At 49.4% G+C, this 23,021-nt stretch overlaps 1 protein-coding gene across 1 annotated transcript; it reads right to left on the reverse strand.

The window, feature by feature from the left end:
• Positions 1 to 68: 68 nt before the first annotated feature.
• On the reverse strand, positions 69 to 22,477 carry LOC139275673 (transmembrane protease serine 4-like). The gene is made up of 13 exons (XM_070892840.1): positions 22,441 to 22,477; positions 20,540 to 20,569; positions 19,410 to 19,520; positions 17,110 to 17,262; positions 16,888 to 17,017; positions 14,227 to 14,334; positions 12,550 to 12,590; positions 10,346 to 10,505; positions 9,425 to 9,594; positions 6,134 to 6,229; positions 5,590 to 5,732; positions 1,391 to 1,540; positions 69 to 242 (listed from the first exon to the last, which is right to left on the reverse strand). The coding sequence occupies exons 1-13, from the start codon at positions 22,475 to 22,477 to the stop codon at positions 237 to 239; spliced, it is 1,335 nt and encodes a 444-aa protein (XP_070748941.1). The 3' UTR covers positions 69 to 236.
• Positions 22,478 to 23,021: the final 544 nt, after the last annotated feature.

Consider the following 23,021-nt stretch of genomic DNA (forward strand, 5'->3'; position numbering starts at 1 on the left):
ACGCATTCCAGGCGTTTATCTGTATCGAGCGCACGAGCTCCATCGCAGATGGCTGGTGTCTGTGATTCTTGTATTCCTACAGTCCCGGCTGCACAACAAAGGCAGGACAAGCGACAAGTCCAAAATATTTCAAGTCGCTTACGAATCTTCAATAAAGTGCACGGAGTAACGATCCCCCAGAAATGCAGGAAACGAGGCCCAGGCATGACCCGAGCTTTTCCCCAAACCCCTCGTCTTCACTGCTGTGTATTTAAAATAAAAACATAATTATTTTACACATTAACAACAATAATATTTTTATACCAAGGTCATTAAGACAATTGCAAACCAGGCACTGGGGCTCATTTCTGGAGAAATAGATTTGTAAAGCAGAGAAGTTGTTATGTTAAAACTGTATCGAACCTTGGTTAGACCACAATTACTGTGCACAGTTCTGGACTCCATAATATTATTTTAAAAAGGATATAGCAGCACTGGAGATGGTGCAAACACATATGCAAGAACGATACCAGAATGAAGAGGTAATAACTATCAGGAAAAGTTCAACAGGCTGGGGTTCTGTCTCTAGTAAAGAGAAGATTGAGAGTGGATCTGATAGAGGTCTGTAAGATTATGAAAGGGTTTGAGAGGGTAGAGAGAGAGAAGATGTTTCCACTTGTGGGCAAGACAAGAACTAGGGACCTAAATATACGAGTCACTAATAAATCCAAAGGGGAATTTAGCAGAAACTTCTTAACCCAGAAAGTGGTGAGCATGTGGAACTCGCTACCACAGGGAGTGGTTGAAGCGAATAGTATAGATGCATTTAAGGGGAAGTTAGATAATTGCATGAAGTAGTAAGGAATATGCTGATGGGATGAGACGAAGAGGGCTGGGAGGAGGCTCGTGTGGAGCATAAACACCGGCACGGACCTGTTGGGCCAAACAGCCTGTTTCTGTGCTGTACATTCTCTAATGCAGTATGGGCTTTCTCTGAACACTTATGCTAACAACCACTGGATGGCAGGAAAGAACCATGTGTAGAGCCAACATAGTGCAGGGTGTGGAGGGGGGAGAGCGGGAGCGGGAGGGAGAACGGAGCACATGGCATGGTGCCTTTACCCATCCAATATTGGGGCAGCCAGCAACATTTTTCGTTAAGACAATGTGAGGGATTAGCAATCATTGTGTGGAGTGCATTATCTGATGATCGGGCCCCTCCCTCCGTTTTCCTTACATCGCACTGAGCACCACGGGGAAAGCAGACAGTTGGGGTTGTGGGGGGAGGGAGGAGGAAGAGATGGGAGTGGTGTGGGGGGTGGAGGGGGGAAGAGGGGAGAGATGGAGTGGTGGAGTGGGGGGGAGGGGAACAAGTAAAAACTTGGGGGTGAGTACCCCCACACGTACTTACATTCAAGACATGGTAGACCCAATCGAGTAGCATGGTGACGTCACTGTAAACCCCCGGCCTCTTGGGTCGGGCACAGCCAGTGCCCCAGCTTACGATGCCGATCAGCTGCCAGTACCGATAACGGTAGACCAACGGACCCCCGCTGTCCCCCTGGGAAGAGACGGCACGGTAAATTCACCTCACCAACCGATGGAACCGCGCCAAGGCGGCAGGATCGCGTAGCGCGTGGGTGGGAACATAGGAACGGGAGAAGGCCATTCTGTCCCTCAAGCCTGTCCCAACACTGTTCGATCGTATCTTAACCCCATCTACCTGCCTTTGCTCTGCAAGCCTCGATACCTTCGCCCAACAATAAATCTATCAATCTCAGCTTTGAATATTTGCACGCCCCCAACTCGGACCTCAACACCCCCACCCACCCACCCCACCTCACCCTGACTAGGAACTTAAGGAATCGCTCTGAAAATGCACTAGCTCTGGACTGATCCCAGTCTGGCAGTCAGTCGCAGTTAAGATGCGCTGTTGGGTGGCAGACATTGAGCTATAGCCCCCTTCCCACAACCCCCCTCCCCCATCCCATACCCCACCCACCCTATCTCCCTCCCTCCTCCCCCCCCTCCCCCTCCCCCTCCTCCTCCTCCTCCTCCTCCTCCTCCCCTCACCGAGCTCCCTTATTAAACAATCAGCTTATGCACACAACGTACCCGGTACACATTGAAAGCTGGTTTCTGGGCGCTTACAGCCACTCACACATGCCAGGTATGATGGATTGTAGGTATTCTGCTGTCCCACAGATAGCGCAGGCTGCTGAATGGAGTGGGTACAAGACAGGAGGCCAAGAGCATCAGGTTGTCGGGGGAGGTGGGGGGAGGGGTCATCTCGGCACTCGTTAATATTCTGTTACTTTATACTGCCAAACACCATCTGTCTAGACTGTGGGCAGTCCATACATCTGCATAGGAATCCCTGCGGTATCTGACGGGCTGGGTGGTGTGCCAGAGCTGGAGGCAGGCACCGGATGTTAAACCTGGCACCAGCCTCACCACTTTCTTCTAATTCAATCTGAGGATTATGGGCATCGCCAGCATTTATTGCCCATCCCCAATTTCCCTCGAGAAGGTGGTGGTGAGTCGCCTTCTTGAACCGCTGCAGTCCGTGTGGTGAAACATAGAAACATAGAAAATAAGTGCAGGAGTAGGCCATTCGGCCCTTCTAGCCTGCACCGCCATTCAATGAGTTCATGGCTGAACATGCAACTTCAGTACCCCATTCCTGCTTTCTCACCATACCCCTTGATCCCCCTTAGTAGTAAGGACTTCATCTAACTCCTTTTTGAATATATTTAGTGAATTGGCCTCAACAACTTTCTGTGGTAGAGAATTCCACAGGTTCACCACTCTGGGTGAAGAAATTCCTCCTCATCTCGGTCCTAAATGGCTTCCCCCTTATCCTTAGACTGTGTCCCCTGGTTATGGACTTCCCCAACATTGGGAACATTCTTCCTGCATCTAACCTGTCTAACCCCGTCAGAATTTTAAACGTTTCTATGAGGTCCCCTCTCATTCTTCTGAACTCCAGTGAATACAAGCCCAGTTGATCCAGTCTTTCTTGATAGGTCAGTCCCGCCATCCAGGGAATCAGTCTGGTGAACCTTCGCTGCACTCCCTCAATAGCAAGAATGTCCTTCCTCAGGTTAGGAGACCAAAACTGTACACAATACTCCAGGTGTGGCCTCACCAAGGCCCTGTACAATTGTAGCAACACCTCCCTGCCCTTGTACTCAAATCCCCTCGCTATGAAGGCCAACATGCCATTTGCTTTCTTAACCGCCTGCTGTACCTGCATGCCAACCTTCAATGACTGATGTACCATGACACCCAGGTCTCTTTGCACCTGCCCTTTTCCTAATCTGTCACCAGGTGCTCCCACAGTGCTGTTGGGGAGGGAGTTCCAGGATTTTGACCCAGCGACGATGAAGGAACGGCCAGTATATCTGCAAGTCAGGATGGTGTGTGACTGGGAGGGGGACGTGGAGGGGGTGGTGTTCCCATGCGCCTGCTGCCCTTGTCCTTCTAGGTGGTAGAGGTCACGGGTTTGGGAGGTGCTGCCGAAGAAGCCTTGGCGAGTTGCTGCAGAGCATCTTGTAGATGGTGCACACTGCAGCCAGGGGGCGCCGTGGTGGAGGGAGTGAGTGTTGAAGGTGGTGGATGGGGTGCCAATCAATTGGGCTGCTTTGTCCTGGATGGTGTCGAGCTTCTTGCCTGGATGAGTGCAGCTCCAACAACACAAGTGGGGAGTATTCCATCACACTCCTGACTTGTGCCTTGTAGATGGTGGAAAGGCTTTGGGGAGTCAGTCAGGAGGCGAGATACTCGTTGCAGAATACCCAGCCTCTGACCTGCTGGTGTGGCACTGTATTTATGTGACTGGTCCAGTTAAGTTTATGGTCAATGATGACCCGCTGGATGTTGATGGTGGGATTGGCGGCACGACAGAGTATCTCTCTAGGCTACTTCGGTCAACCACATTGGTGCGGGTCTGGAGTCACATGTAGGCCCAGACCGGGTAAGGACGGCAGGTTTCCTTCCCTGAAGGAACATCAGTGATCCAATTGGGTTTTTATGACAATCTGACAGCTTCATGGTCACTTTTACTGAGACCAACTTATTTCTAGATTTTCTTTTTACACCAAATCCAAATTCTCAAATGGCCATGGTGGGAATTTGAGTTCGCGTTCTTGGGATTATTAGTCCAGGGTTGCGGATTACTGCACCAGTAACAATCTTTTTGCACTGCGACACAACCATACCCTTGCAGTGCAAAAAGATTTCAATTAAAGTTCACCAGATCCTTAATTCCAATGAGTCTAAAAATCAGCAGCTCGAGGGAGATGGGTTCAATATTTCATTTGCACCGTCTGCTTCTCAAGGTATCGGCATCTTGCTGGGTACAGCTCTGTGGCTGACACTCTTGGCTCCCTCAGTCAAGCGGCCATTCTTGGCACGGGAGCACCGATTGACAGCAGGCACTGGACAATTGGGGGGCGTGGGGGGTGCGGAGACCCATGACCAATTGGGCCTGCAATTGGCAAATTCATTTCAATATAGACAAGCGTGAGATGGAACAATTTGATAGGCCACATATTCCTTGGGAAATAAGCACCTAAATGTTGAGTGGTGGCTCAATAGAGATCTTTCAACAATTCTTGCTACAATTGTACGGAACCTTGGTGGGACCACACCGGGGGTACTGTGCACAGTTCTGGTCTCCTTATCCAAGGAAGGATATACTTGTCTTGGAGGCGGTGCAATGAAGGCTCACTGGATTGATCACTGGGATGAGGGGGTTAGCCTATGAGGAGAGATTGTGTAGAATGGGCCTATATTCTCCAGAGTTTAAAAGAATGAGGGGATCTCATTAAAACATACACGATTCTGAGGGGGATTGACAGGGTAGATGCTGAGAGGTTGTTTCCCCCGGGCTGGAATGTCTAGAACCAGGGGACACAGTCTCAGGATAAGGGGTCGGCCATTGAAGACAGATGAGGATGAAAATTCTTTACTTAGAGGGTTGTGAATCTTTGGCATTCTCTGCCCCGAAGAGCTGTGAATGCTGCATCATTGAGTATATTCAAGGCGAAGATAGATTTTTGGAATCTATAGGGAATCAGGGGATATAGAGATCAGGCGGGAAAGTGCAGTGGGGGGGGGGGGGGGGGTCGATGATCAGCCATGACCTTGTTAAATGGCAGAGCAGACTCAAGGGGCCATATGGCCTACTCCTAATCTTAAATAAGAACATAAGAATTAAGAAGGGGTTTGACAGGTTGGACGTAGAGAAGATGTTTCCGCTTGTGGGAGAATCCAATACTAGGGGTCATAAATATAAGAGGTAGTCACTAATAAATCCAGTAAGAAATTCAGGAGAAACTTGGATAAAGTAAGGGTGGGAGGAGGCACGTGAAGCATAATCACCGGCATGGACTAGATGGCCGAATGGCCGGTTTCTGTGCTGCGTTTTCCATGTAATGTCCGTACACCAGTGGGAGTCACTGGATCAGAAGCGGTAATGTTGGCCGGCACACTGGCAACAATCACAGTGGCTCCCATCACTGCTCACTCAACTCAGACGCTCCTCTTTATAAAACCCTCCCTCTCTCTCTCCGAGATGGGTCCCCGGCTGCACCTCTGTGCCCGTACCTGACACGCGTCCACTTTCCCGTCCGGGTACCCTGCGCACAGCATGCGCTCCGTGATCTGCCCGCCGTAATACTGCCTCTGATTGCACACATCCCGTAGGATCACCGAGACGTTGGCCTGTTGGAGCACGGACGACACCTGACCTTTTACCAAAAAAAACACAAAGCATCAGAACAGGAAATCCCACCCGATATCCGCGCAGCGCTGCCGGAGGGGGCAGGGCCGAGGGAGCACCGCGCTGCCGGAGGGGGCAGTGCTGCGCTGTCAGAGGAGCCATCTTTCGGAAAGAAACCTACCAGTGCTCTCACTCCTCAGCAGTGACCGACCCTTAGGGGGGAATGGAGGGCAGTGATTAGGTAACCTCCTCCGGCCCTACAATCTCATCCCTCTCCCCCACCCCCACTACTTTGCTACTGTCCCTCCCCAAGACTAAATACTGCCCACAGGCTGGGCATCCCTGGAGCAGAGAGTGGAAAATCCCTCGTGTTCGGCCATGTTTCAAATGGGCCATCTCACAGCCGATAGTAACCATGGTGATAATTACCGTATTCCTTAGTGTAGCCCCAGCCGGTAACCCACGCCAAGAGTGTGCTCTGAATGGGTGCATTGTAGTTGGGTAAACAAATTGGACGGATGTAATCTAGGGAAAGAAAAGAAGAAAAACTATTCAGAAAACAATTGAATTCGTATTGGTTATGTTACTGGTCTAGTAAACCAGAGACCTGGACTAATGATCCAGAGACACGAGTTCAAATCCCACCACAGCAACTGGGGAATTTAAATTCAGTTAATTAAATAAACCTAAAATAAAAAACTCTGAGCCGGTTTGTGGTGGATAATTGGAATTAGATGGATAATTACCGCCAGGATCCATGGGGCGGGTAATAGAGGGAGATTGCCCGCATTACCCGGAAAAATCATTGGGACAGTGTTGGGGGCGGAAGCAGGTCGGGAGCAGTGTGGAAGGTGGGCGTGATGCATCGCGATGACGCATAGCTACGTCCCTCCCCTTCACTTAAAGGGAGGGCCACCAGGGAGGGCTTCGGCCAGGCCAGCGGGGCGGCACCCAAGAGGCGGCGGCAGACTGCCTATTGGTGGCCCCGCCCGGACGAACCCGTGGTCGCCATTGCCGGGCCGACTGCAGAGTCCCCTTGGGGCCGTGCCGCCCAGCCACTGGCAGCTGCCCGCCGTGGCGGTGGCCGAGCACCCACAGGGGGCAATTCCCTGCACCAGGGGGGCAAAGGGGTCAGCGCTCAGACAGCAGGTCGGAGCGCCGGGCACGGCGGGAAACCAGAGGGCAATTCCGCATGGGTCCGCCCATCCACCTACCTCGTCAGAAAGGCCTCACCGCCCCAAACGGGTCTTTAAAGTGATCAATTTCCTACCCCGCCAGTCTCAGTAACCATCACAGGCAGTCCCTCGGAATCGAGGAAAACTTGCTTCCACTCTGCAAAATGAGTCCTTAGGTGGCTGAACAGTCCAATACGAGAACCACACAGTCTCTGTCACAAGTGGGACAGATAGTCGTTGAGGGAAAGGGAGGGTAGGACTGGTTTGCCGCACGCTCCTTCCGCTGCCTGCGCTTGATTTCTGCATGCTCTCGGCGATGAGACTCGAGGTGCTCAGCGCCCTCTCGAATGCACTTCCTTAACTTAGAAACACAGAAAATAGGTGCAGTAGGCGGCCATTCGGCCCTTCGAGCTTGCACCACCGTTCAATACGATCATGCAACTTCAGTACCCCATTCCTGCTCTCTCTCCATACCCCTTGATCCCTTTAGCCGTAAGGGCCACATCTAACTCCCTTTTGAATATATCTAACGAACTGGCTTCAACAACTTTCTGTGGTAGAGAATTCCACATGCCCACAATTCTCTGAGTGAAGAAGTTTCTCCTCATCTCGGTCCTAAATGGCTTACCCCTTATCCTTAAGACTGTGACCCCTGGTTCTGGACTTCCCCAACATCGGGAACATTCTTCCTGCATCTAACCTGTCCAATCCCATCAGAATTTTATATGTTTCTATGAGATCCCCTCTCATTCTTCTAAATTCCAGTGAATACAAGCCTAGTTGATCCAGTCTTTCTTCATATGTCAGTCCTGCCATCCCAGAAATCAGTCTGGTGAACCTTCACTGCACTCCCTCAATAGCAAGAATGTCCTTCTACAGATTAGGAGACCAAAACTGTGCACAATATTCAAGGTGTGGCCTGTACAACTGCAATAAGACCTCCCTGCTCCTATACTCAAATCCTTCGCTATGAAGGCCAACATGCCATTTGCCTTCTTCACCACCTGCTGTACCTGCATGCCAACTTTCAATGACTGATGTACCATGGCACCCAGGTCTTGTTGCACCTCCCCTTTTCCTAATCTGTCACCATTCAGATAATATTCTGCCTTCCTGTTTTTGCCACCCAAGTGGATAACCTCACATTTATCTACATTGTACTGCATCTGCCATGCATTTGCCCACTCACCTAACATGTCCAAGTCACTCTGCAGCCTCTTAGCATCCTCCTCACAGCTCACACTGCCACCCAGCTTAGTGTCATCTGCAAACTTGGAGATATTACATTCAATTCCTTTCCCTAAATCATTAATTTATATTATAAAATAGCCGGGGTCCCAGCACTGAACCTGCAGCACCCCACTAGTCACTGCTTGCCATTCTGAAAAGGATCCATTTATTCCTACTCTTTGCTTCCTGTCTGCCAACCAGTTCTCTATCCACTTCAATACATTACCCCCCCAATACCATGTGCTTTAATTTTGCACACTAATCTTGTGTATGGGACCTTGTCAAAAGCCTTTTGAAAGTTCAAATACACCACATCCACTGGTTCTCCCTTGTCCACTCTACTAGTTACATCCTCAAAAAATTCTAGAAGATTTGTCAAACATGATTTCCCTTTCATAAATCCATGTTGACTTGGACCGATCATGTCACACCTTTCCAAATGCGCTGCTATTTCATCTTTAATAATTGATTCCAACATTTTCCCCACCACCGATGTCAGGCTATAATTCCATGTTTTCTCTCCCTCCTTTTTTTAAAAAGTGGGGTTACATTAGCTACCCTCCAATCCATAGGAACTGATCCAGAGTCTATAGAACATTGGAAAATGGCCACCAATGCATCCACTATTTCTAGGGCCACTTCCTTAAGTACCCTGGGATGCAGACTGTTAGGGCCTGGGGATTTATTGGCCTTCGATCCCATCAATTTTCCTAACACAATTTTCTGACTAATAAGGATTTCCTTTAGTTCCTCCTTCTGGCTAGTCCCTCGGTCCCCTAGTATTTCCGGAAGGTTATTTGCGTCTTCCTTAGGTGAACCCCAGTGAGAGTCAGTGCGTGTGGGACCCGTACCCCAGTGAGAGTCAGTGCGTGTGGGACCCGTACCCCAGTGAGAGTCAGTGTGGGACCCGTACCCCAGTGAGAGTCAGTGTGTGTGGGACCCGTACCCCAGTGAGAGTCAGTGCGTGTGGGACCCGTACCCCAGTGAGAGTCAGTGTGTGTGGGACCCATGCCCCAATGAGAGTCAGTGTGTGTGGGACCCGTGCCCCAGTGAGAGTCAGTGTGTGTGGGACCCGTGCCCCAATGAGAGTCAGTGTGTGTGGGACCTGTGCCCCAGTGAGAGTCAGTGCTGGTACCCCAGGCAGGGACTGCACTCAAACTTCAGCAACAATCAATGCCTACAGGAGAACAAGGGAGAAAACGGTGCTAAAAATCAGTTCCTAATGGAAAAAGTTTCCTCTGAGAAAAGGAGGTTAAAGGTCAAACACAGTTGATTAAAGATCGATGTGTATTGTTGCACTCGGATGCTGCCTCACCTGTGTGGGGCAACGGCGATCTCAGTTTTATGAGTGCAATGTCATAGTCGCTGCTCTTTGAGTTATAGTGTCCATGTGTGACGATTTTCAAGACTGAATAGCTGCTGCCCCCGGAGTAGAGAAACTCACTCCCAGCGAACACCTTCCAGTTCTCAATTTGATGATATTCCCTGCAATAAACAAAACTCCCATTAGCAAATACTTCCCAAAACAAGTCACAATTTAACCAACGCTTTTGACATTGGGAGGCGCACATTATTGGGACAGTGTAGCGGGAATGTTACTCTGTATCTAACCCCGTGCTGTACCTGCCCTGGGAGTGTTTGATGGGACAGTGTAGAGGGAGCTTTACTCTGTATCTAACCCCGTGCTGTACCTGCCCTGGGAGTGTTTGATGGGACAGTGTAGAGGGAGCTTTACTCTGTATCTAACCCCGTGCTGTACCTGCCCTGGGAATGTTTGATGGGACAGTGTAGAGGGAGCTTTACTCTGTATCTAACCCCCTGTACCTGCCCTGGGAGTGTTTGATGGGACAGTGTAGAGGGAACGTTACTCTGTATCTAACCCCCTGTACCTGCCCTGGGAGTGTTTGATGGGACAGTGTAGAGGGAGCTTTACTCTGTATCTAACCCGTGCTGTACCTGCCCTGGGAGTGTTTGATGGGACAGTGTAGCGGGAGCTTTACTCTGTATCTAACCCTGTTCTGTACCTGCCCTGGGAGTGTTTGATGGGACAGTGTAGAGGGAGCTTTACTCTGTATCTAACCCTGTTCTGTACCTGCCCTGGGAGTGTTTGATGGGACAGTGTAGAGGGAGCGATGGGGGGTGGCGGAAGTGAGTGATTTGTGGGGGGTGGGCGAAGGGAGGAAGCAATGGGGGTAACCGTGTGGTGAGCGAGGGGAGCAGATATTTGCGCACTTACTCTGGGAAGCAGTGAGCTGCAGTGACAATCCAGTTGGGGTTCAGCACGCTGCCCCCGCACAGGTGCTGGCTCTTGTACTGGAGACTGACCTGCCAGGGCCATTCATCAATAGTGGCGTCTGATCCCCCCACAATCCGGTCAACGGCACTTCGCTCACACCCTGGAACAGAGCACAAACCCAGCTTTTATTTCCCCCAATTGCGACTCAACACAATCCTGCAGGGTCATCTAAAAATCCTAACCAAGTATTGGAAGATCAGAATCTGCAGGAGCAGGAATGACCTTTGACCCAGGCACCCCTTCCTTCTTTACTGATTGGTGTTAATGAGAAAAAGCAGAAACACCCAATTGTCTTTTGACACCAGTTCAATGGCTTTCCCCGACAACGGATTCCTTGAAATGGTTTATCAGATTTTAAACCATCACCTCAACCGGACCAGCCACATAAATCCTGTGGCTACTAGAGCGGGTCAGAGGCTGGGTATTCTGCGGCGAGTGTCTCACCTCCTGACTCCCCAAAAGCCTTTCCACCATCGACGAGGCACAAGTCAGGAGTGTGATGGAACACTCTCCACTTGCCTGGATGAGCGCAGCTCCAACAATACAAGAAGCTCGGCACCATCCAGGACAAAGCAGCCCGCTTGATCGGCACGCTACCCACCACCTTCAACACTCACTCCCTCCACCACCGGCGCACCGTGGCTGCAGTGTGTACCATCTACAAGATGCACTGCAGCAACTCGCCAAGGCTTCTTCGGCAGCACCTCCCAAGCCCGCGACCTCTACCACCTAGAAGGACAAGGGCAGCAGGCACATGGGAACACCACCACCACCTCCACGTTCCCCTCCAAGAATATATCGGCTGTTCCTTCATCGTCGCTGGGTCACAATCCTGGAACTCCCTCCCCAACAGCACTGTGGGAGCACCTTCACCACACGGACTGCAGCGGTTCAAGGCAGCGGCTCACCACCACCTTCTCAAGGACAATGAGGGATGGCCATTAAGTTCCAGCCTCGCTAGTGACACTCACATCCCGTGAATGAATATATAAAATGAAACGAGTGTGTTTGGTCAACACACAGGAGGAGGGGGCAGCGAGTCACACTGAAACTGCTCACTGCAAGTGGCCCATGACCCCAAACAATAGTTAGACAAGAACGTGATCTCCCGACTACCCAAAAAACCAACCAGCAATATGAACCGTCAAGACACCCAGGGGGCAAAAGTGTTCCTTTTTATAGCCCCATTAGCCTCTCCGAGGAACTCTAACAGGGCGAGGCCATTTTCGGCAGCGAGTGAGTGGGGCGCGGTCAGTAAATTGCCCTGGAGGTTTGGGAGGTGCTGGCACAGTAGCCCCACGATTCGCGCCCCAGTCCGCCACGCAACCGGCGATGATGTCATCCTGATGCGCTGCGGCCCCTCAATGCTCCGAAAATTGCCCTGCGGGTCGCCAAGTTGGCAGACATCTGCCCCCGGGACGTTGTTTAAAGGGGAAGCCCGCAAGGCCCCCGGGACTAGCATGGCGCCCCTAGCGTGGTCCGGGCCACCATTGTGCAACCCGGCACTCCATTGTGGGTGCCTGGCTACTGGCCCGGGGTCTCACGTGTCTCTCCCCCCCCCCTCCCCCGGTGGCCCAGTGGCGGTCTCCAAAGGGCCATGCAGAGTGCGCAGTGGCCCTTCCCCTTTAATTAAAGGGGAGGGGTGTTTTAGTGCGCCGGCACTACGTGGATGGACTCGCCGCCGCGCTGTCGCCCCGGGAGCGCAGCGTTTCCTTTGAGGGGCAGAAGGCCCAATCTCACATCGGGGGTGGGACTTCCGGGCCGGGCGATCGAAGTCCCTCACCCCCCGCCCCCCGGACGGTTAACGTCCCCAATCGGGCGAGGGGCAATTCCGCCCCCAATGTCTGGGTCTGTCGTACACTCGTTGATGGAGATTGGTCGCTGAGATCAGTCAACAACTCCATTATCGTTGTTTGGTGCAACTACCGGGATGGGAGAAGGCAAATTAGATGGACCTTGTGTCTTTTTAATTAACCAGCAATTTCCATCTTCCTCTGCACCTTCCCACAAGAAAATGCTTCAGTAATGTACAGAGACTCCAGTGACTTTAACAAAACAGAGATGCTGGAGAATCAATTTTTTTTTTAAAAAAGGAACAGTTTAGCAAACAAGCGACAACCCCTTTAAATGAAAAATCAACTCACGTGCACAGACAAGAGACACAATCATCCTGGAAGTGCAAAACCTGAACAATAAACAGAGGGAAACATTGATTCAGAGGCCGAGAGCGTGCAGAAATCAAGCGCAGGCAGCGGAAGGAACGTGCGGCAAACCAGTCCCACCCTCCCTTTCCTCAACCACTGTCTGTCCCACCTGTGACAAGGACTGTGGTTCTCGTATTGGACTGTTCAGCCACCTAAGGACTCATTTTAAAGGAGTGGAAGCAAGTCTCCCTCGATTCCGAGGGACTGCCTATGATAATTACTTCTCAGTTGTCAAGTAGTCACTTTATTTGAGGATTTAATTTGTCTCCCATTGACCAGGTGCCAGGGAGATATAATAAAAAGCTGCAATTATACCGACAGTTCATTCCGGAAGCTTTTTGTGCTTTGCTCCTGACTTGAGATCACAAGCTATTTCACATCTGGAGCAGTTTCCGGACAGGTTCACGTGCCCTCACCAGCAAAAACTCAGGCTTTGGGTTTGAAACAGGCCATGACTGGTGTTTAAGATCACAAAGGGTTTAGATAGAGTAAATAAAGAGCGACTGTTTCCAATGGCTGTAACCAGGGGACACAGATTTAAGGTGATTGCCAAAAGAATCAGAGGCAACATGAGGAAAACTTTTTTTTTTAAAACACAGAGTGGTTAGGATTTGGAATGCATTGCCTGATAGGGCGGTGGATACAGATTCAATAGGAGCCTTCAAAAAGGGAACTGGATAAATACTTGAAAAAAAAATTGCTGGGATATGGGGAAAGAGCGGGGGGGGGGAGTGGGACTGACTCGATGGGCCGAATGGCCTCCTCCCGCACTGTACTGCTCTATGATTTTATGATCGCTGGGATGAAATCTCCCCACTCTGTCTCTGTATGTACATCTCAACAGTTTGGGGGAAGGGAAAGTGGTTTGAGTGGGACCGAGGCTCCGGTAAAACCATGGACTGGATTTAGGTTGTCACAAAGCTGGTGGAGCGGATTTCCCACCCGTCATTAAAGCCACCCGATTTCAGTTCTGTTGATTTGAAAGAATTGAGAATCGGACGGGTACGATAGCGGGGCAGCCAATCTGCCCTCACAGATTTAAGGAGCAAATCTTGATCACTTGCCCACCGCGGAACTCCTCCAAGTACCTCAACCCATCCGAACATCTCTGCCTGAGTCTGAACGGCAAATGGATTGCTCCCGGAGTTAGCGGGGCCCGGAGGAACACTCTAAGGACAGTGCATTGAGTTTCTCCATAAGGGTCCCCCATTTCCCCAAATCCAGATTTGTTCATCTCTGGAATAGATTCAGGCAAAATCTGTTCGGAAATCAGAATCTAAATTCAGGACACTGACCCGCTCTCCCCGACAAAAGAAAAATCCATCCACTCCCACATCCAGTGCCAAATCCAGTCCCGCTATAAGGCACAGGGGGATCCCATGACCAAGGATCAGCGAGCTGGTCTATAGCTGCGCAACACATCATGAAGGGTTTAGAGAGAGGAAACAAAGAGCAACAGTTTCCAAAGACTGAAGGATCATGCTTGGAGAAAAAATTGCAGGGATATGAGGCAAGAGCTTCTGGTTCTTTTGCCAATCACCTTCATTCCGTGCTCTCTGGTTATTGACCCTTCGGTTCTCGGACAATATTGGGCTACAGGCACCAGATTCTACTCACCCTTCCATTAAAACACTCTGGATGGAAGCAGGGTTGGTGACTTTATTGATGTCGATGATCTTGTGCGAGGGCCAGAGGTTCAAATCCTTGGGGGTAGCTGTAGGGTTCCTGCAGAACACCAACACTGGCTTAAGAAAAACAAAACCCTTCCAAATGTGGCCAACACATCACAGTCGCTACACGACTGCTCGCAGACTCGACCCGTTGCATTTCTCCAATCCAAGATCCAACGCGATGTGATTTAATGGGGTGACCACTGCGGAGATTCTAAAGCCACCAACTCAGCAACAGGTGCAACATCGAAACATAGAAACTAGGAGCAGGAATAGGCCATTCGGCCCTTCGAGTCGGCACCGCCATTCAATGTGATCATGGCTGGTGCTCGATCTCAACACCGTATCCTCACTTTCTCCCCCTATCCCTTGATGCCTTTTGTGTCTAGAAATCTATCTATCTCCCTTTTAAATATATTCAGTGACTTGGCCTCCACAGCCTTCTGTGGGAGAGAATTCCACAGGTTCACCACCCTCTGAGTGAAAACATTTCTCCTCGTCTCGGTCCTAAATTTCCTACCCCGTATGCTGAGACTGTGACCCCTTGTTCTAGACTTCCCAGCCAGGGGAAACATCCTCCCCGCATCCAGTCTATCCAACCCCGTCAGAATTTTATACTTTCTGTTCAAGGCTAGTCTTCATATTGGGATGAGCTAACTTCCGTCTCCCGGATGCCCAGCTTCTCCTCCTAGCTCAGTTATCTAATCCCAGCTCAGTTTAGTTACACTTCGCTCCCCCCCCACGCTCCAATCCTGGTGTCTCTTTCTCATAACACGGTGCCCAGAATCATACCCAGTACCCCAGGGCAAGCTGGACCAACGCCCTGTACAAATCCCAACACCCCCTTTGATTTGTGCTCGATCTCTCTAGTTATACGACCCAAGATCATAATTGCTCCCTTTACTGCTGCTGTACACTGTGCCAATGGCTGCATTGATCTATCCACCAGTCTCCCCAGACCCCTCTCCTGTGTAGTGTCCTGTACAGCAACACCATTTAATCTACATCATGACTCTGTATTAAACATTAAATAGGGAATTCAGAAGAAATTTCTTTACCTAGAGAGAGTGGTGAGAATGTGGAACTCGCTACCACAGGGAGTGGTTGAAGCGAATAATATCGATGCATTGAAGAGGAGAACATAAGAATACAAGAAACAGGAGCAGGAGTCAGCCATTCAGCCCCTCGAGCCTGCTCCGCCATTCAATGAGATCAGAACTGATCTTTCACCTCAACTCCACCTTCCTGCACTATCCCCATATCCAAAAATCTATCGATCTCCATTCTGAATATACTTAATGACTGAGCATTCACATCCCTCTGGGGTAGAGAATGCCAAAGATTCACCACCCTCTGAGTGAAGAAATTTCTCTTCAGTCCTAAATGGCCGACCCCTTATTCGGAGACTGTGACCCCTGGTTCTAGACTCCCCAGTCCGGGGAAACATCCTCCCTGCATCTACCCTGTAAGAATTGTGTATGTTTCAATGAGATCACCTCTCATTCTTCTAAACTCAAGAATATTGGCCGAGTCTACTCATTCTCTCCTCATAGGACAATCCCCCCATACCAGGAATCAGTCTAGACAAACATATGAGGGAGAAGGGAATAGAGGGTTCTGCTGATAGTTAGATGAGGAAAGATGGGAGGAGTCTCGAGTGGAGCATAAACACCGGCATGGACTGGTTGGGCCGAATGGCCTCTTTCTAGGCTGTATATTCTATGTAATTTGCCACTCAGCTCCCTATTATACTCAGGCCTTTCTATGTTTGATCAGCTGGATCCAGATTGCAGCATCACCCAGCTTTGTTTCATTTGCAAACAAGATAGATATGTAAACAGCTAATTTTTAAACAGTGAATCCTTCAGTTGGGACTCGGTCTCTCTGCACAAGTGGAGGTGAATGATCCCATGGCATTATTGAAAGAGCAAGCAGCTCTCCCCGGGTCCTGGGCAATATTTAATGCCCTCAGCACCAATAAAAATTTAACTTGTCATCCATGACTCAGGTGTGGCCTGATCTTGCAACGCACAAAATGTCCACTGCATTTGCCTGCATAACAGTCACCACTCTTCAAAAGTAATTCATTCTTGGAATAAGTGCAAAGCTTCCTTTAGCCTTAAACAACAGACTGGGGTAGAAGCTGGAATCAATCAGTGAAGGACTTCCTTCACTCACATTTAGAGCAGAGAGAGAGAGAGAGAGAGAGAGAGAGAGAGAGAGAGAGAGAGAGAGAGAGAGAGAATTAAAGAGAGATAAAATGAGAGCGAGCGAGCGCAGAGAACAGAGAGATGCATTTATCGAACTCCTTTCATGACTTCAGGTGTCCTGTCCTTAACAGCTAATTAAGGGTAGTCACTGTTCTAACGTTTGTGCACAGCAAGGTCCCACAAATAGCAATGTGATAAATTACCAATCTATTTTAGTGATATTGATTGAGGGATAAACATTAGCCAGGACACCAGGGTTAACTCCCCTGCTCTTCTTCGAAATAGTGCCATGGGATCTTTTACATCCCTCCCCCCTGCGAGAGCAGACGGGGCCTCAGATTAACATCTCACTCAAAAGACGTTGGGAGTTAAGCAGATTTGAAAATCCTTTCCATTACCTCGAGTAGCCCAGCTGGTTGCAAATTACTTGAGCCAGGTTCAGTCGCCAGTTGTCATAACACACGCTATTCCACTGCTGGGTGGCTGGATCTTTCACTTGAACAATGGAGTCGAGTCCGTATATCCGCACTGAAAGGGAACACAGCAACATATCGCTATGGTTCATCCCACAGGGCAGTCTCGAGTAACAAAAACATGCACAGAGACAATTCGCTGCTTACCAGGGAACTGCTCTTGGAAGGTGATGTTCACCACACACTCGAGCTCATCTTCCCCTCCGGAACAGTCAACGATTCCATCGCATTGCGAATCGAGGGAAATGAACTTAAAAGCGCTGGGGCACCAGTAATAATATGTGTCGATGGCGACCTTCACTGCAAAAGAGAGGATGAAGACTGGTTAGACAGTCAAGCCACAGGGGACTGGTGGCTGCCCCAGTGCTGCTGGTGAGACGGTTTCCTGGGCAACACTTCGAACATTACCAGCTGAGGTGAGCTTTCACCACAACCATCCAATAACTTTCTTAAGCAATGATTCCTCGTCGTGATCTGGCAGTAAGCGGCAATGGGACGTTCCACCATGGGAGACATGGTGATGGAGTCCCAGACCGGAAAGTCTCTAACCCATCATGCACTGTCTTGGGTAATCTCGGATGAGGACACAACAGGATCGCCAGAAATCAACTCAGTGTCTCCTGACTCGGAAGAACGGGAAATATTTACCCAGGATTCCTTCTCCCAATTGCTGGCCAGTGAGTTGTGCTAGTAAAAGATTAATCAAGGACGGTCAGCATGGATTTATTAAGGGAAGGTCGTGCCTGACTAACTTGATTGAGTTCTTTGAGGAGGTATCAAGGAGGGTCGATGAGGGCAGTGTGTTTGATGTAGTCTACATGGATTTTAGCAAGGCTTTTGACAAGCAGGCTGATCAAAAAAGTAAAAGTCTATGGGATCCAAGGGAGAGTGGCAAACTGGATCCAAAATTGGCTCAGTGGCAGGAAGCAAAGGGTAATGGTTGAGGGGAGCTTTTGTGACTGGAAGGTTGTTTCTAGTGGAGTTCCACAGGGCTCACTACTCGATCCCTTACTTTTTGTAGTTATTAATGATTTAGACTTAAATGTAGGGGGCATGATAAAGACATTTGCAGATGGCCGTGTGGTTGATAGTGAGGAGGAAAGCTTTAGACTGCAGGAAGATATCGATGAACTGGTCAGTTGGGCAGAAAAGCGGCAAATGTAATTAATTCAATCCAGAAAAGTGCGGGGTAATGCATTTGGGGAGGGGCAACAAGGCAAGGGAATACACAATAAATGGGAGGATACCGAGAGGTGTGGAGGAACAGAGGGACCTTGGAGTGCAGGTCCTTAGAGGTAGCAGGACAGGTCGATGAGGTAGTTAAAGGCATACGGAATGCTTTCCTTTATTAGCTGAGACACAGAATACAAGAGCAGGGAGTTTATGGCTAGTTTATGGCTAGAACACAACACTAGTTAGGCCACAGCTGGACTACTGCGTGCAGTTCTGGTCACCACATTACAGGAAGGATGTGATTGCACTAGAGAGGGTGCAGAGGAGACTTACGAGGATGTTGCCTGGACTGGACAACTTCAGCTATGAGGAAAGACTGGATAGGCTGGAGTTGTTCTCCTTGGAACAAAGGAGGCTGAGGGGGGAAGATTTAATTGAGGTATATAAAATTATGAGGGGCCTGGATAGAGTGGATGGGAAGGACCTGTTTCCCTTTAGCAGAGGGGTCAACAACCAGTGTGGGGGGGCAGGAAGTCCAGAACAAAGGGGCAGAATATTATTATTAATAAAATGAGAGCCAGGCCATTCAGGGGTGATGGCAGGAAGCACTTCATCACACAAAGGAGGGGGGAAATCTGGAACTCTCTTCCCCCAAAAAGCTGTTGAGCCCCGGGGGGGGGGGGGGGGGGGGGGGGGGGGCGGGATCAACTGAAATTGTTAAAACTGAGATTGCCAGATTTTTGTTAGGCAAGGGTATTAAGGGTTACAGAACCAAAGTGGGTAGATGGAGTTAAGGTACAGACCAGCCATGATCTAATTAAATGGAGGAACAGGCCTAAGGGGCTGAATGACTTCCTCCTGTTCCTATGTTCCAGTAACAGGGGCACTCCTGTTGGCCTCAGCACCCCAGGAGTTGGAAGCTGGGGGGGGGGGGGGGGGAAAAAGAGAGAAGGGAGAAGAATTTAAAAAAAATCCACCAAAGGCATCACCCCTGATCATTATCCCATGATCCCTACTGGAAAATCCTTACAGCGTCAGTGGGCGGGGATTAGATCAGGCTCAACGGTGATTCCCCACATGGCCGACTGTCCTGTGGCTGGTTGCTGGCCCACACTCACCCCATGAACTGTGGACGAGCGGGTGCCGGATCACAAGCCAGCACTTCAAAGAGCAGACGGGAGCAAATGAAGGGCACGGGGGGTGGGGGGGGAGGGGAAACGGGGACATTTTATAGCAACTTTTTTTTGTTAATAGGAGGAAGAAAATCAATTTACCAAAATAAATTCCGACTGCAAGAATTCCCGCGACAGTAAGGACCGCCAGCACAGTTATGATGATCTTCCGTTTCTTCATTTTGTCATTGGTCGGAAAACTGGTAGCAATTTCTGGAAAATGGAAATTATTATTTGTGCGCGCGTGCAATTAGGGTTTTGTCCCTTGCCATCAAACGATCCCTAAACCCCATGGCTCTGGAGGGGGAAGGGACTGGGAGTGGGGCCTCGAGCTGGTAACTCTCGTTATGTGGGTGTGTCGCAACACTTTAGGAGTGCGCTCGACACCCCGATGGGTTTGAAACATAGAAAGTAGGTGCAGGAGTAGGCCATTCGAGCCTGCACCACCCTTCAATATCATGGCTGATCATTTTTGCAACTTTAGTACCCCATTCCTGCTTTCTCTATATACCCCTTGATCCCTTTAGCCGTAAGGGCCATATCTAACTCCCTTTTGAATATATCTAACGAACTGGCCTCAACAACTTTCTGTGGTAGAAAATTCCACAGGTTAACAATTCTCAGTGAAGAAGTTTCTCCTCATCTTGGTCCTAAATGGCTTACCCCTCATCCTTAGACAATGACCCCTGATTCTGGACTTCCCCAACATCAGGAACATTCTTCCTGCATCAAACCTGCCCAGTCCTGTCCAAGGCCTTAGAGAGAGTTGGTAAGAAAAAGCACAAAGGCTCTAAAGGGGAAACTTCACAGGATATCCTTTCCCTTCCCAGGGAGAGGGGAGTTGGGTAGTGGGGGCAAGTAGCAAATTCCCCAAGGTTCCTCCAAGTACAGGAGGCGGAGTGGGACTGGTTTCCAGGAAGATCAGGTACAGCGCCATTCACCACCTCCAGACGTCCCAAAGCGCTTTACAGCCAATGAAGTGCTTTTGGAGTGTAGTCCCTGTTGTAATGTGGGAAATGCGGCAGCCAATTTGCGCACAGCAAGCTCCCACACACAGCAATGTGATGATAACCAGATAAACTGTTTTAGTGCCATCACTTGAGGGATAAATATTGGTTAGGACACCGGGGATAATTCCCCTGCTCTTCTTCAAATAATGTCATGTGATCTTTTATGTCTACTTGAGGGGGCAGACGGGGCCTCGGTTTAATGTTTCATCCGAAAGACAACACCTCCGACAGGGCGACGCTCCCTCAGCACTTCCCCTCCGACAGGGCGGCGCTCCCTCAGCACTGCCCTTCCGGCAGTGCGGCGCTCCCTCAGCACTGCCCCTCCGGCAGTGTGGTGCTCCCTCAGCACTGCCCCTCCGGCAGTGTGGTGCTCCCTCAGCACTGCCCCTCCGACAGTGCGGCGCTCCCTCAGCACTGCATTGGGAGTGTCAGCCTACTTTGTTTTGCTCCAGTCTTCCATCCACAACATTCTGACTCAGAGGCAAGAGAGCCACACCCTGAGCCACAGCTGACACTATGGATTATAGACCTTGACATGCACGTTTGCAAATGACTCATTAATGACTCCAGCAAGTCGCTTGTTCCTGGAATGGTCTAATTTTAGAAACTGATAAACACTTATCAGAATGTTAGACTTTAGGACTGAGCTGAAATCTTATAAGTGGAATGACACATATCAAATCCACACATTCCCGGGATAGTGTGAGCTGGTCTTTATTATAGAGATAAATATACATGCTTACCTCCCTTTGTTCCCCTGCACTTCCTTAAAAATCTTTGTTACATTTCAAACTTGTGTCAGTTTGGATGAAGGCCATTGACCTGAAACATTAATTCTGTTTCTCTCTCCACAGATGCTGCCTGACCTGCTGGGTATTTCCAGCAATTTCTGCTTTTATTCTGCTGTTTGTTAAAGGAATGATTTCACCATTAATGTCTCTGCCCATTTACTGTTTCTGAATGTTCTCCCCATCTAAAGGTTGCTGGCCGATGGGCTCCAGTCCCACAGACGCCATCCGTGACTGTGATTTATTTGTGTGAGACTCTCTGATTTGCTCAAATTACAATACAGATTCATAAATCACTAAAAGTAGCCACTCAGGTTAAAAATAAACCAGGCGCTGGGGTTCATTTCTAGAGGGGTAGAATTGAAAAGCAGAGAAGTTAAGTTAAACCTCACAGAGCAATTGTGCACAGTTCTGGTCTCCAGATTATAAAAACAAATGAGGCATATGGAGAAAGTGCAAAAAATTATTTTAAAAAGAGATTATAGCCATCAGGAAAGATTGAACAGGCCGGGACTCTTTACTCTCGAAGAGAGAAGGCTGGGGGGTGACCTGATAGAGGTCTTTAAAATTATGAAAGAGGTTCAATAGGGTCGACATTCAAAACTACAGGACGTCAATAGAAGATAGTCACTAATAAATCCACTAGTGAATTCAGGACAAACTTCTTCACCCAGAGAGAGTGGCGAGAATGTGGAACTCACTACCACATGAACTGAATAGTAGAGGCATTTAAGGGGAACAACTTGTATTTATATAGCAGCTTTAATGTAGTAAAATGGCCCAAGGCGTTTCAGAGCAGTGTTAGAAGACAAAACAAATAAATTTGACACCGAACCACACAAGAAATTACAGCCAAATTTGACTAAAAGCTGGGTCCAAAGAGGTAGGTTTTAAGGAGCGTCTTAAAGAGAGGTAGAGAGGCAGAGAGGTTTAGGGAGGGAGTTCCAGAGCTTAGGGCCCAGGCAGCTGAAGGCACGGCCACCAATGGTTGAGCGATTATAATTAGGGACGCTCAAGAGGGCAGAATTCGAGGATGCTAGATAAGCACATGAAGGAGAAAGGAATAGAAGGATATGGTGATGGGGTGAGATGAAGAGGGGTGGGAGGGGGCTGGTGTGGAGCATAAACACCAGCATGGACCTGTTGGGCTGAATGGCCTGTTTCGATGCTGTGAATACTGTGCAAAACAAAACTCCACGTTATTGGCCGATCGTCACAATTTAACTTTTAACCTTTGCGACCCCCCCCATAGCACCAGGCCCATCATCCCCATGGAGTATTTGATCATCTCATTCCGTCCCTTTAGGCTCGAATCCTATTCCCAAATCAGGTAACCATCAGGGCCCTTCTTCAGCTCAGTCTCGAACTCCATTACCAATAGTTGGAGGTAGAGCATGAAGAGGATAAAACAAGCAACCTTTCAATGAAGGATAAAGCAAAGTTGGATTTAGGTCCAGACAAGCCTCCATCGCAACATGGATGCAACAAGGAAGCCTCAACATGTTTTTTTAAAGTTAAATGTTAACCTGGATTCTCTGGAATAGTTGGACTTGCAGGTTTGAGGTCAAGACACTCATCCGACTCTTCCCTTGACGTCACGCTCTCCCGTACCTGAAAAAATATTCAAGAAGAGACAGTCAGATACTTTCCTATGTCAAGGACTGGAATTAGAAGTACAACCAAATCTGACTCTGCAGCTCCCTGGAGTTTGCAGAGAGCGTAAACACCAACATGGCATAGAGCTGGCCCACTCGGGCCTGGAAGGACCTGGTTGTGTGTCCTGGTCCATGTGTCAACCGTGACTCAGTGGGTACCACTCTCGCTTCTGAGTCAGAAGGCTGTCGGTCCAAGTCCCACTCCAGGGACTTGAGCACAAAAATCTAGGCTTTTATTCCAACGCCGCACTGTCAGAGGAG

Source organism: Pristiophorus japonicus, chromosome 11 (genome assembly GCF_044704955.1).
Source record: "Pristiophorus japonicus isolate sPriJap1 chromosome 11, sPriJap1.hap1, whole genome shotgun sequence".
Lineage (NCBI taxonomy): Eukaryota > Metazoa > Chordata > Chondrichthyes > Pristiophoridae > Pristiophorus > Pristiophorus japonicus.

Excerpts from the sequence above, each read along its gene's own strand:
- LOC139275673 (XM_070892840.1), bottom strand. The coding sequence starts at position 22,477 with ATGGAGTTCGAGACTGAGCTGAAGAAGGGCCCTGATG. Across the intron at positions 17,263-19,409 it reads TGCAGTCGGAATTTATTTTG|TGAAGGTCGCCATCGACACA; the intron begins GTAAATTGATTT and ends TCTCTTTTGCAG. Across the intron at positions 9,595-10,345 it reads GCAGCTCACTGCTTCCCAGA|GGAATATCATCAAATTGAGA; the intron begins GTAAGTGCGCAA and ends TGTTTATTGCAG.